This window comes from Durio zibethinus, chromosome 5 (genome assembly GCF_047325235.1).
Source record: "Durio zibethinus cultivar Kanyao isolate XHJ-2024 chromosome 5, ASM4732523v1, whole genome shotgun sequence".
Taxonomy (NCBI): Eukaryota; Viridiplantae; Streptophyta; class Magnoliopsida; order Malvales; family Malvaceae; genus Durio; species Durio zibethinus.
Window position 1 is genome coordinate 29,476,498 of NC_143166.1, and position 15,014 is coordinate 29,491,511.

General features: G+C 30.7%; 1 protein-coding gene across 7 annotated transcripts; it reads right to left on the reverse strand.

Annotated features, from left to right (window-relative positions):
- Positions 1-3,992: 3,992 nt before the first annotated feature.
- Positions 3,993-11,677, reverse strand: LOC111281993 (transcription factor SRM1-like). 7 transcript variants are annotated; one of them, XM_089761000.1, is made up of 4 exons: positions 11,139-11,207; positions 10,570-10,628; positions 9,264-10,024; positions 3,993-4,885 (listed from the first exon to the last, which is right to left on the reverse strand). In XM_089761000.1, the coding sequence occupies exons 3-4, from the start codon at positions 9,647-9,649 to the stop codon at positions 4,381-4,383; spliced, it is 891 nt and encodes a 296-aa protein (XP_089617126.1). In that variant the 5' UTR covers positions 9,650-10,024; positions 10,570-10,628; positions 11,139-11,207; the 3' UTR covers positions 3,993-4,380. The 7 variants fall into 7 exon arrangements, with proteins under 7 accessions (XP_089617126.1, XP_022725576.2, XP_089617128.1 ...); XM_022869841.2 differs by lacking the exon at positions 11,139-11,207 and adding an exon at positions 10,836-10,910; XM_089761002.1 differs by lacking the exons at positions 10,570-10,628; positions 11,139-11,207 and adding an exon at positions 11,490-11,677.
- Positions 11,678-15,014: the final 3,337 nt, after the last annotated feature.

Genomic DNA, 15,014 nt, shown 5'->3' on the forward strand with positions numbered 1-15,014 from the left:
AGAGACTTCTTCTCATAAATAGATAAGTTATTGTATCAGGACCCGAAACCTTGCTTAAATAGGCAATAGGCCTTCTTTCTTGTGACAATATTACTCTTATTCCTGAAAAGAAAGCATCCATTTCTAGGTTAAAAGGCTTTGGAAAATCTGGTAGTGCAAGTACTAGGGCATTACTCATTATTTCTTTTAAGTTGTTGAAATACTATTGTTGTTGCACTTGACCAATAAAATCCATTTTTTTTCAACATATCTGTCAAGGGCTTACTTATCAGTCTATATCCCTTAACAAATTTTTTATAGTAGGCAGTCAATCCAAGGAACCTTCTTAGAGATTTTAGACATTTAGGAAGTAGCCAATTCATCATTACTTCTACCTTGGCAGAATCAGTTGCAACCTTATATGCTGAAATGATATGATCGAGATATTCAACTTGTTTTTAACCAAAAAAACATTTGTTTTTTTTTTTTTGTAAATAAGTGATGAAGTCTAAACCCCTCTAAGACAAGTTTCAAGTGTAAGACATGTTCTTCTAGAGTAATGATATAAACCAATATATCATCAAAAAATACTAACAAACTTTCTTAGATATTCAGAAAACACATTATTCATCAATGATTGGAAAGTGGTAGGTGCATTACTAAGTTTGAATAGTATTACTTTGAATTTATAATGTCTATAATAAGTCTTATAGGTTGTTTTAGGGATGTTCTTGGCTTTGACTCTAATTTGCCAATATCTTGACTGTAAATCAATCTTGAAGAAGTACCAAGCACCTTTCAATTTATCTAACAAGTTTTCCCATTACTAGAATTGAAAACTTGTCTTTAATTGTTATTACATTAAGTTGCCTGTAGTCAATACACAGTGTTTGTATACCATCTTTTTTCCTTACCAATAGATAGGGAGAAGCAAATAGACTTTTGCTAGTATGAATACTAGATGAGGACAACATTTCTGAAATATGTTTTTCCATTTTAATTTTTTGATTATGAGTAAACCTGTATGGCCTCAAATTTATAAGTTGAAGCTCTTCCGTGAAGGGTATATTATAATTATGTGATCGAATAGGTAGTAGTCCTATTAGTTCCTTAAAGATGTTAAAATAAGCAATAAGCAATTCTTGTAGTTCAAGAAGAGTCCATTTCTCCACACAATCTACATATAATCTACATTGATCATATAAAGCTTTCTATTTACGTCTTGGTCTTTTCTAGTTATTTTTTGTAATTTTTTACTAGTAATGAGCTTAACACCTAATTGTTTTTTACTTTCTTTCAATGTTACTTGCTGGCTCTCTTTCTAAAAGGTCATAGATAGCTTATTAAAATTGAACATGAAGGGACTATTCTTTTTTTTATCTAATTAACCTCAAGAATCATGTCATTACTTTCCATTAGTGGTACTATCAAATCATGTAAGAAAACATGCTCCTACATTAACCAAGTTAACTCTTTGCATCTGGCATTGCTATATAATCTCTCTTCATTAGCTACTATTATAACTAAAAGATTAGTCTACTCTAGCTCCACTCCCTATCGAGCTCACTTAGGAATGAAAAAACTATGAGTGCCACCACTATCGATGAGAATATAAGGTGGTTTCCCTTTTATTGTTCCTTTAATCTTGAGAGTGTTGTGCCCAACACTACCTATAAAAGTATTGATGGAAATTTGTAAGTTTTCATGACTATTTTGTTTCTTAACTCTTTTTGGTTCTCCATCACCATCTTGCATGTTGTTTTCTTTCTTATTAAATTCATCAGTAGTAATGACATTAAATTATTTTATTTTACATACATGGCTTGGTATAAATTTCTCGCCACACTTAAAACATAAATTTTGTAGCTTTTTTGCTTAATAAGTTGCTACTTGTTTGGTATGGAATTGGCTGGTAAATTTGGTTTTGGTTGAGTATGAATAGGTTTAGGATAAGGGCCAATACTAAAAGTAAACATAGGTTTGGTGGTTTGCTTGTGTCTCTTGTTTTCAAATCCAAGTGATAGTTTTTTGGCTTGTTTGTAGGTAGCAGTAAGGGTTCCAAGTTCATTAGCCTTCACTTTGAGCTTGAGATCATCTTTGAGTCCACTTATAAAGCTAAAAACAAAGTACAATTCGATCAAGTATGGGTTATATTGCAACATATAAAGTCTTAACTCTTCAAATCTTTCTTGATATTCATCTACAGTAGTCTTTTGGGTCAGCTTGTTAAACTCTTATATTATGTCAGAATAGGTTTTGTCACAAAATTTCAAGTCATTAGTAAACTTTAGACATAAGGTATCATCAAACAATTTTTGGTGATTAGAAATTGAAATATCTTTAGCATTTTTTAAGCTAATCCCTAAGTTTACTTTCATAAAAAACCTACAACTCAATCTTAGGTCTAGATGCAAATGTATTCATAATTGTTGAAAAACTATTACCAGCAATGAAATTAGCATTTTTAAACTGTTCAATATTAAATTGAAAAGTACTACCATTGATTTCATGTTATTTACTAACTAATAGTTCTGCTCCACTAGGCTTAAAAGTATATTTTTCATGATCATCTATTATTGTAATTTCAATAAGTGTCTTACCCCCCCTTTTAGATAAAGAAATAAGAACTGACTAGTTGCTGATCACCTCATGATTTGGGTTGAATTTCAATTACTTTTTTTAGATCTAATAGTTCAAGCATTTGGCTTATACTTTCCTGTTTCTCAGAAAGTTGAGACTCAATGAGCTTCTTTTATTCTTCCCACCACATTGGAACAGTGGAGTCAACAGTCGTTATAGCCTTAAGTTGCTCTTGCATCACTTGGAACTGCTCTTGTAGAACATTTAGTTTCACTTCATTAGACATGGTTTGTTGTTTCTTAGGTTTTCCCAAATTGAAAATAGCCTTTAATACTAATTTTGTTATAAAATGATGCTATTGAATTAACCAAAGACTAATCTAAAGAAGAGAACAAAGAAATAGACTAGAAGATAATAATGTTAAGAACTAAAAAGAGAGATATGAAAGCAAGGAAATTGTGGTTTCTCATTCATAATAAAAAATGTGCATGTACATTACAGTTATACTCTTACAAACCACAATACAATACTGTTGTTATTTTAATAACTACTTTTCATGCACACATACTCACAATAACTGACTAATCATTGGTTTGACAGCTTACACCAAATAACATCATTCTTAACTCATTTGCATTATTTGTACTGTCAGTTTCCTTTAACCTCTTGTTGGTATCCTTATCAGTATTAAAATTCTTTCTCAACCCTATATTGTCGTCCTTGTTGGCTTTATCATCTTTGTCGGCTTCTATCTTCATTACAATTTAGTCTAATTCTTTTTGTAACATGTTCTATATTGATTTGTTAAGCTAATAATTGACCGAGTAGAAATCATTCATGGTTATTTGTAATTCTCCAGAGAAAGAAAAGAAAAGACAAGAAAAAAGAGTTTTCTTATTGAAGGAAAGGATCTCTGGTTTCCAAGAACAGAAAATTTTTCAAGAGAGAAGTGCTTGTTCACCCAGGGGACATTGTATCTATAATAATCCTACTTGTATGTTATGCTCTTGTTGCTTTTCCTTCAGTTTTTTTGTTTCACTTTTTCTTATTCCACCTGTATTATAATTCTTTTATTGATGATTAAAAATCTTGGCCCAAAGTTGGAAGGGTGAAAGCTGGAGAACCATGAGATAAACATAATCATCATAAATGAGACTATGAAAGATCAAGGTCCACACCGGAAAGCAGTCTAACACAGCGACAGTAGCACCTTTATTAGAAAAGTTTTGTGGCCATACAATCGAGTAGGCCATTTTCAACATGAAAATCTGTTCAGAAAGCATATCCGAGTATCATTCCTGGGATCGCAGTTGCATTTGCAACAATCATTATACCATCATTGCTGCTGTGAAATGCCATCTCAAACACCTATTATGTGTCGGATGAAATGTATCGGAACCACCTGCCAAGCAACCCACTAACTGAAAAACCAATTTAACTGAAATCTTCTTAGATATGCTTCTCATAATAGCAAAATATGTAAAGGATTTTTTTTACAACTTTGGCCATAAAATTTCTAAGCATTGACTAATTCTAATGCTAATGATTGCAATAGAGAAGGGACGAAAAAAAAAAGGTGCCAAAATGCTGTTCTACCCATAAATCTGCCACATTTTAACATTTTCTTTTTCCACAGTTGCCTATACAAATACATGTAAATTCTCTCCCTACGGCTTATTTAGATTTTAAACAAATGACAGAAACAACTTGTGCTTGCAAATAAGCAAATCTTATTCAGGCTAAAATGGAAACCCAGTAACCCAATATCCACACAAGCAAGTAGTCTTCTGTCCTTTGTACATTTGGCAGCAAAACAGCATATTACCTATGAGCAGATGTATGCGGCATTGGGTACGTCACAGGACCCATGTTCATTGGAGCACCAGTAAACACTGCTCCTGGTACTGGAGCTCTGACTCCATAAGCCATATGTGCTGGGGCAGGAAGATTCACTGGCGTGCCAACTGCTGACACAAGGGGACATCCTATTGGTTGCCCTATAGTTGGAGTACCATACATGCCAACACCAGGTGGTACAGCAGGATGTTGAGGGGGCTGTTTCGCTGATTTTCCAGAGGAACCTCCAGCTGCAGCAACATTTGATTGACCAGTGATCGGTCCTTGGGGTGCTGAAATGTCTCCATTGCCAACACTGGTAATATCATGGATGCTAGATCGCCTCCTATCTTTGTTCATGGAGTTCAATCGAATGAAATATTTTTGCGCATGACTTGCCACTTGTGTTGGCGTTCTTGTGACCACAAAGTTCCGGGATATGCTTCGCCAATCACCTTTCCCATATTTATCCAAACCAAGAAGAAATAACCTGATTTTCAAGATAAAAAAAAACAGTGACTAAACACACCATTAAAATCATAATATGACAAGCCTATTGGTCAAATGTAATATCAAAATACATCTCAAATTCATAGAATAAGTATAAAGACCATCCTTCTTAAAACAATTAAGCAATTTCAATTGATAAAACCATAGCTCGCTCCTCAACTAAACTTATTGAAAACCATGTCACTCGATTAAAAGAGCATTATTAAAAGAATAGAGAATTTTGCATAAGAGGTTAGTCATGTAAGGGTTTTTTTTTTTTTTCTTCCTACATTATGCAGGAAGCATAAAGCTCAACTTTTTTAAAAAATAATTTAGTTGTCAAGACTTAAACAAACTCTAATAACTAGAAGTCTAGAACACTACAATACACGCCAGAAGGAGAGGAAGAGCGTAATGAAAGTAGAAGATGCTGGTGACAAAATACAATGTTCAAAAGCCTCACTTGTGACCACCAAAGTCTTATCAAGCTGCCCATAGTTACAGCTGTACCTGTATTTTAGAAACCCAATCATTTTATACAAAAATGATAAAATCTAGGCACCAATTTAGCCAAAGAGTGACTCGGGATTACTCAATCCTAGACAACCCTAGAAAACTAGCATACCTTGGAAAGTCAATGGGTTTTTAAATATTACTCTATCAGTAAATATAGACAACAGTATAGTCCAATGTGACCAAGATTTGTCTCTTCAGACATACCTTAATAGATCCACTACAACGAGCATTTAACTAGAATCACCCTATGCACTTTTTCAAATCCTTTAGAAATGATAGCTGTTAATGATAATTAGTCCAAAAGGGGAACTTTAATCGCAGCATATTAAAGCATGGAACCTACCTTTTCCTTCTATCTGATTCTTCCAAAGAAATTCTTAGTGTATATCTAGCCGATTCTTCAAGAGGATCTCCTAACTTTGCTTTGCCAATCCCAAACTTCAGATATAGCTAATAGGCCAAGGCTTCACACAAACAACTCCCAAAGAAGACTGTGTAAGTTAAGGCAGGCCTCTGTAGAGTCATTTTAAAAGTCTTACAAAACCAGAGTCTCTGATGGTTGCACTAACAGGAGTGCCCATGTTAATTCAAATTCTATGACATTGAGACCTTATTACGGACTTGAGTAAACAATCGCCATACCATAAAAAGTAGCCCATAAGAAAAGGTTTATGATCAGTTTTTCTTAAAGTGACCTACCTAACACTTCAAAAGCTCCTAAATAGCTTATGACATGAAGCTCCAGGAGACTCCTCTTTACCACACAGCTTTTAGCATTGTGACAAACACCATTCTTTGCATATGTACAGAAGTTGACATCAGATATCCACCTGGAGCAATTGCACTTGAATTCTACGTTTGTCGTCTTTTCCCCAGATGTCCTTTAGATTTCCAAATGTGATTGCTGCCTCTCTATAGAACAGATTACAACTATTCTTAGAATTAGCATCTAATATTCATGCAACATTTGCTGAATGTTCATCCAATAGATTGTTCATGTCAGGTCTTTCACCAAAGAAATTTCTTAAGTACTACAGATCCCATGTTATGGGCATTTCCTCTGGGTTAGAAGACATTATAGACCAAATAAAGATAAAGAAAAATGTTCAAGGATAACTAATTCATCAAGAGAAAGGATACTAAAAGATCAAAAAAAAAAAAAAAAAGAGTTAGCTGTCTTAACACCCTTAGCTCCTTTACCTATGTGTCCCTTTGGACAGAGAACAAATATTCAGATTACTCAAGCACAATTGATTATTGTGCAATGATGCTTCTTTGTCACTATAGTTTAAATTCAAAACAATTAATTCATTTCTAGTTGCTATGATTTTGCACGAGGGTTTCAAGCCATGGCAGCATGTTCTATAGCTCCCACACATGTGCCTCCGGTTTGGGACCTTTAATCTTTGATGGTCGACCTTCAAAATTTTGTCACTGCTTTCATAACATGACCAAGTACACCCCCACCAACATTGCAACCGCAACTTGCCTAAAAACATGACCATAATGTCTTCATTCCATTTCCTTTATTTAGAAAGACAATACAACATATTATATTTTTATTTAGAAAGACAATGCAACATATTATATTTTTTATAAGGTGGGCATTAATGCACAAGTTAAATGATAAGAGTGGGCAACTAGTTCAAGTATGAGGTAGTTTGGAATAAATTACATAGATGGTCACTAAATTTATACCCTTTTCCAACTTAGCTCACCAAAATTCAATTTGTCCCAATTTGTTCACTAAACCTTCTAAATTCTATCCAATATGGTCACCTTAACAAATTTGTTCAAATAAATGATGAAATGGTGACATAGTAACTATAAGCAATCATGTCATTTTAAAAATCTATGAAAGTTTTTTGACTTTTCATTTTTCTTTTCTTTTTTCTATTTTGTTCATTATTTCCATAGATTTCCCATTTTAATAAAACCAAGAAACAAAGATGAGAAGAAAAAAAGTGACACAAAAGTTGAAATAGATTTTTTAAATGGTGTAGAAGCTATTATGTCATTATTTCGTCATTTATTTGGGTGAAAGCACTTATGGTAACTACATTGTACACTAAAAAAATATAGGGACCCAAATTGGGACAAATGGAAGTTCAATGAGCAAAATGGGAAAAGGGTAAAACTTTAGCGGCCATCCATGAAATCAACTCGGGTAGTTCATGCTATGCATAGAATCGAATATGCATAATAAACCATTTATTGATGGCAAGTTTTACACCTAAAGCATACCCCAATCTCAACCCATTTACCATTTATCTAAAAGCACAAATGAAATTTAAAGTAGAAACTCATTAAATTCTCTGTCATATCTAACCTCAAGAAAAACTAGAGTCGAAGTAAAAAGGTCAAGTTACATATGTCACATAGCTTAGCAGAGACATCTGTGCACATTAGTGTCTCTCAATATGGCCAAGTATACATACCTAGGGTGTGTAGCCAGCTAGCCTAAAATGCATCTGCATGCATCCATGTAAAATTGTGAGGGGAAATTTTTATTTGACTTAAATTTACATAATTTATCCTATTAAATGAGAAAAACATAATGCTAAACTTACAAAAATTAAGGGAGAAAGAGGAGTAAACCAATATCATTAGAAATTATCACTAATATGATACAAAATTGGCAGAGTCTATACCTATTATTAGTTCTTAGTAACCTAAATGGGCCAAACAAACCAAATTCATACCCTCAATGAACTTACCAGATATTGTGCACTGAAACCATCACAAATAGGACTAATATCCACCAATCATCTAAGGCTTAATTCATTTAGACTGTGGCTTGATGGACACTTGAGCTAAAAACAACCTAAATAGTTAAATTTGATGCAAACTTGACCACATCCCATAAATAGTTCTTACTTGGAAAGGCATGGTTTCGCACCATAATGCGTAAGGGATATGCGAATCAAACTTGCCCAACAAAGCAAAAGTGGCTGTGTAACCTAAACCCCAATTCATGAGACTTCATGGATGAAATAAATCGCATAGGCTATTATCATTTTCATGAATTCTTTTCTTATATGTTAGCCTGGTCAGAAGTTAATTCTCTACCAGAACTCTTGTCAAGTTGTCACTTTCCTTTCACATCACAATCAAATTTGGCAAGCACTTTAATAATGGAACCATAAACTGTTATGCCAAAAAAAATGTTGAATATAAGAGGCATATGCCAACTGAAAGCAATCAAAACCTAAAATGCCAACTTTAGGTCAAAAAGAAGGGCTATTATGATGGTTTCCAAAAGATTTGCCCAAGTCAGACAAGGTTAAATGGTTAATCTGTAGATAAAGGCCACAAGTGCCATACAGGCGACATTTAAAGATTGTATGATTATTATCTTTTAGGCAAGCAGTTTTCTGGAAAAGAGAAAATGAACAACCGCCAGCAAGATCTCTTCCATGTGGTAACATTAAAATTCCCTTCAGTTATTTCACATCATTTCCAGAGATATCATTCATCTATTGGCCTTCTACAGAATCAACAGCTTCAAAGTAACGCACAGAGAAAAACCTTAAATAAGAAAGCCATGCAGAAGATCTGAGCTTCCTAACAACTAACCAGCAATAACCATCAAATAGAATTTTTACTGGTGGAAAGCAATTTTTGGAAACTTTTTTTTTTTGTCAAATAAAAATCAAAGATTCTAAATATGCAAAGGATATGCAATTCCAAGACAATCAAAACATAACAAATGCACCGAATTACTAAATATAAAGCATAAAGAACACTAAGTATTAAAGTTCCGCAGGGCAGAATAAGACTCAGTCAAGATTCTTCTAAAGGTGCATAATCAATCTAACTGAAAAAAGAAAATAAAATATTTTAAACCACAAAAACTAATTCACCTGTGCTCATCCTCTGTCCAAGCAATCCCCTTACGACGTTCCTGATCTGACCTTGAATTCTTACTCCCATGATTTGGCTCACTGTTATAATGCCCTAAATGGCCGCTTCCTTTCTTACCAGTCCCTTCGTCACCAGCATGGCTTGTTGAACTCTCAGAAGAATTATACGATGGCAAAGGCACACAACCAGATTCAATCCGGTTAACATCATCCTCCAGAATCTCATAGTGTTCTTTAATCTCTTCCAAAGTTTTCCCAGGGACATCAGCCGCAATTTTCTCCCACCGATCTGAAGAGTCCTCAGGATAAGTTGCGAGGGCATTCTCAAATGCCTTATCTTGCTCCCTACTCCAATCGGAGCTGCTGCCAGCTTCATCCACAGTCATCTAGGCTTGTCTGAATCCACTATCCGCGGGAAGAAAGAACTGAATTGGCCAAATTAGGATAGCCCGTAATCCATTTCCAAAACTATATTATTTCAGTAGTGGGTTTCAGTAACAACAGGTATAATGGAATACTTAAATTTTGGGGAAGCAGAGATGTCAAGCAAAAGAGGCATGCAAGAAGAGAGAAAATAGACCCAGAAAAAGCCAAGGCAGCTTAACCAGAGATCAAAGTCCAACAAAATTCAGAAAGCCCCAGAGGAGTATGAGAAAAATTCAGTAGTGATATGCTCCACGATTTAAAAATTGGACTCTTGTGAAATGCTGACCTATTGCCGAATGAAAAGGCAACAAAGTTCTGCTAGACATGAGAAATATCTGAAAACCATAAAATCAAAGTAATAAATAGCAGTTCAAAACATTAAAAAATAAAAATTAATGCACGGTCAATTCAACGGCAAGGTAATTAGGGTTTTTCAAAGGGATAATGTAAAAATCAAACAAAGAAGAAAAACCCAGAAAGTGGATAGAATGAGAATGCTAGTTGCTATTTCTAATTCCAACAAAAACGCGGTAAACCAAAAGCCTACTGATAACAACAATTTTAACAGCACAGGCCCACATAAAGTTATCCTACTACTGCTTTGTTAAAAAAAAAAAAGATTTGACAGCAAATTCTTCAACTCCTCTTTCTTTGTTTTCTTCTAATGAAAATCGATTGGAAGACTTAAAACTACAAATTGCATTGAAGAAGGTACTTAAAGTTTCAGTTATTTATATAATCAAGAATTTTAAGGAAAAAAAAATCAATTTTCAAAATTAAAACAATAAGCGAAAGAATTTTTAGCCGCCAGTTCAAAACGGAAAATAACCATCTTGAAAAAAAAAAAAAAAAAAAAAAAAAAAAAAAAAAACCCACTAACCTAATACCAAGGTTCTTTTACTAGGATAGGTGATTCTTGGCATTCTAATTCCCATTTACCTGCCAGAATTTTCAACTCTTGAGTTAGGATCTGGAAAAAAGCTCACCTCAACCTATCTCAATGTTCAAACTTAAAAGAATACTGGATAACTATACAAAATACATAAAATGAAAGACCACCTACAACTCCTGTCATTATTAAGATTATGACATTTTAACCGACAATGAGATAAATTTTTTGTTGCAAACTTTTAACAAAAATCTAACCTTTGATAGTGCCAAATCTTATTCCACCATCTCCTCTTGTATTTCTGTCAAGATCTTTTCTAAAAGGAAAATTCTAGCATATATTTCAATCGTAAGTTTTACTTATTTATAAGGCACTAAGTTATAGCTATGAAGTGAAATTAGAATCTTCTAATAAAAATAAATTGGTAAAAAAAATCATAAAAAAAAAACTCAAAAGAAATGCAAATTATTGACAAATTTACAAATATAAAAATTATAAATGGCATGAAAATTACAAATATACACAAAGAAGTTGCAGGATGGGTCAATTGGTCCCATCACCTTCAACAACTACTTTGCTAGAGGACAGCTGGAATTGAAAAAGCCTCACATCCCCTCCAAGTTGCTCAAAGACACTGGAATCTGCAATTCCCATTAATATCTGACACGATAATAACATATACAAACAAAAAAAAAAAAAAAAAAAAGAACAACTTTTTTCAGAGAGAAAAAGGCCAAATTGAATTTCTCTTTCAATTTTTGCTTACTTTTTGAGGCTCCAAACAATAAAAACAAATTTAAATGTCAGTAGATGAAATAACAATAACCGGTTGCAGAGGATAATATATAGTTTAATAATAATTCTTATCATATTGCTAGATGCATCCATAATGATTGACTATAAATGATTACCTTTCTTTTCTTTTTTTTTTTCCTTTCCTTGTTCTTGTAGACAGAAAGAAATTAAACAAAGTTTCAATCTTCGATTTACCAACAAGTTTCAGTTGCTGACTGTTCTTACAAAAGAAAAAACAAGTCAAAAGGCAATGGACGAGTTGTTGTGTAATAGGAGCTTGTGTAATAATGTACTTCAAACCCCAAACCCAACAGAAATAGAGACAAAAGGAAGGCTTATTATTTATTTGGTCCTGTTTTATTAATTTAATTACTTTCCTTCTTATATCTGGGTTTTTTCACCTTAAAAATGGCTGATGCTAGCCATTTTTAATGGGGAAAAAATGGGGTATTTCCATTTTACTGTTTTAGAATTGATTTGGATTTGATGTTCTCCCCTGGGACATGCCTGCTTCCAGTTTTTATCAACCAATGACTGAAGTTTTATCTTTTTGGATTGCTTAATTTGGAATTCTGACGTTGAAAACCGATGTTTTTGGTCATTGCCTTGACATTTTGGATAATGTCTGGATTCAATGCCCAAGTTGTCATGTAATAATAATAATTTACAAAGCAATCATTTATTGCCAGTTCCCACCTGGGCAACGGGTCAAAGTTCACGAGTCTATCAAAGCACATGGTCTGAGGCCCCTGTGGCTTTAATAATTGCAATTTATTGTGTTTCCGTTCCCCACTATTTCACGCACAATTTGGTTTTGCTTTACCTTTTGTATCCCAAAAATTAGTGTTTTTGGACACTACTGTTTGAAGCTCGCATCAAATTAATTTTTCTTTCACTATTATTAATATAAAAGCAAAAAAAAATTTGTGGAGAAAATGTTGTGAAACGTAACAAAAAAGTTGAAATTTTTAACAATTTTTCCAAGTTTTCATTTCGTTTTCCTTTTAAGTTTTTCATGAATCACACTCAATAGTGGAGTATCTACTTGCGTTATATTTGTTTAATTAGATTCCATTCCAGTACGATTCTGGATTGGTGATGATTTTTTTTCTTTTACATTAAAAATGATTATTATGTGAAAATTATTTTTTTTTAAATATTTAAAATTATCATTTTTTAATATGTCGATAATAATTAATACAATTTTGGTTTGGCGACAAAGAGATATGTTGGTAATTAGAATTTTGAAGTTTTAAATTTAAGTGTTATTGTGTGTAAGTTTTATTATTTATATTTTAGTTTGTGTTAATTTTGTATAAATATATAAAAATCAAAATTTTTGTTAAAAAAATAAATTATCTAATGTGAATAGTTTATATAATTGATATGTGAACGATTTTTAAAAATAATCATGTCTTACATTTAATTTTTTTAATTTGAATTAAATTAAAAAATATTTCAAAAAAATTAATTATAATTCTTTTCTTTTAAAATTTTAATTTAATTACTTAGTTTTTTATGTTTATCTGACTTTTTATAATCTTTTATAATTAAGATTTTAACTTTAATTATATTAAATAACAATATTTTCTTTTCCTATTTGCCAAAAGGTTTTAATATAAATTTAAATTGTTTATAATCATACTTATGTCAAAATAAGTTATGTGAGAAGATTATTATAAAAAATTCATTTAAAATAAAAAATATCAATTTATAAGTATACTATAAAATTTATTAATTATATTAAGTTTATTTATTAAATTTCATATAAGATTTCTTTTCATTTTAGTTGATATTAAGTTTTTTTTTTTTACACAAGTATGTTCGGAGATGATGTGAATAAGTTTTAAATATGTCATATTTTTTTTATATTCTTTATTACAAAATTAAAATACAAACATATTTTTGTTTAATTATTTATTACAAAAGATAAAATACAAACAATGTCGTAACTAATTAAAAAGTACTTTTATTATGATATTTTAAGCATAACATTATCCCATTTTATGAATTTGTTAATAATTTTTTAAATCTATAATCATTGCTCTTAATCAATTTTCTCAAATTTTTATTGAGTTTTATTTTAGATAATAAGATTTTTATGTTACGCAATTATATCGTATTATCATTGTAATTATTTTTTTAAAATTGGAATACATAACTAGAGATACGAATGAAATACAAGAATATAAATTCACACTTTTTTTGGATTTATTCAACTAAAATCAGTACACATAATTTTTCAACCCAAAATATATAATTAAAACTCTTTATCATTATTTCTTTTTAATTTTGATAATTTCATAATTGTTTTAATTTTTATATTTTAGTCCATAAAATTGTATAAAAATCTATACCCAATGCAAAGAGGTGTCAAAACATTCATTTTTTACTGAATTAATTACATTAATTTTATTTTAAATATCTATTTATCTTATTTTTTTACTATTTGTTTTTTTTTTAATATTAAACATATAGTTGAAATCAATTTATCGTAAAATCATGATAATTTACTAGAAATATCACTCTTATCTTTTTTAAATATTAGCTCCTTTTCAAACCAAAATTAAAATTTTGAGTTAATTCAAAAATATTTTTTCCCTTTCTAATCATATCTCATTGATGTTATGATTCAATTTCTTTATCACTTTGTCCATCACTTAAATTATAAAATGTTGAGTTTTTTAATTCACTCAAAGTATTTTTTTTTGTAATTTTTACAATTTTTACATGATTAATCAAAAGTTTTTATTACCATTTTACTTTTGTATTCTGTTTTCTTTTTTCTTTTATTTCATAACAATTTATTAATTTTTTCCACTAAATAGTTATATAATATGTTTTTTTTTTATTTATATGAATTGACTTAACTTTTTACTTATCTATCAATTTATTTGCTTTTTTCTAATACTATTTATATTTGAAAATTTGTAGAATATTTTAACAAATTATATTTTTATGCAACATTTCATATGAATTTATGTATTTTAGATGGATTATATAATTTACAAAGAAAAAATAATTGTATTAAGAATACTTATTTCATTAAAAAAAATATCAATTTATATTTATATTTTAAATTTTTTATTTTTATATAAAATTTATTAATAATATTATAATTAAATTATATATATAATTATTACCCATGCACTACACAAGTCTAATACCAGTTACTTTTTATATGAAATACAATATGTGCTTAATATAAAAATCTATAAAAACTTGATTTAGTATACAAGTGGTCTTAGCCAAAGTATATAGAGAGTAGATGTTAATAAATTTTAGATTATTGTAGAAGTTTTAAGGAGTAATTATTTGTTTTCTTTAGAAGTACAGTAATTTTTTATAGTTAGATTTAATTCTTTATATGCTTTATATAAAAATCACTCTACTCATAAAATTTTGAAATATATTGAGAAGGATATCAAAAGAAAATTCAGCAACTACAGAAAAATTACCTAGGATGTTGTTAGTTTGGCTTTTTTTTTTTTTCAAACTTAAGGCATCATTCAAAAAATACCAGATTGATTGTTTTTTTTAATAGTTTTTGTGTTACAAATGAGATGTTATATTTCATTTTTAATTTGATTGTAGTTTTCTTTAAGCTCTAGTTGATTTACAACATTAGTTTTTGATTTAGC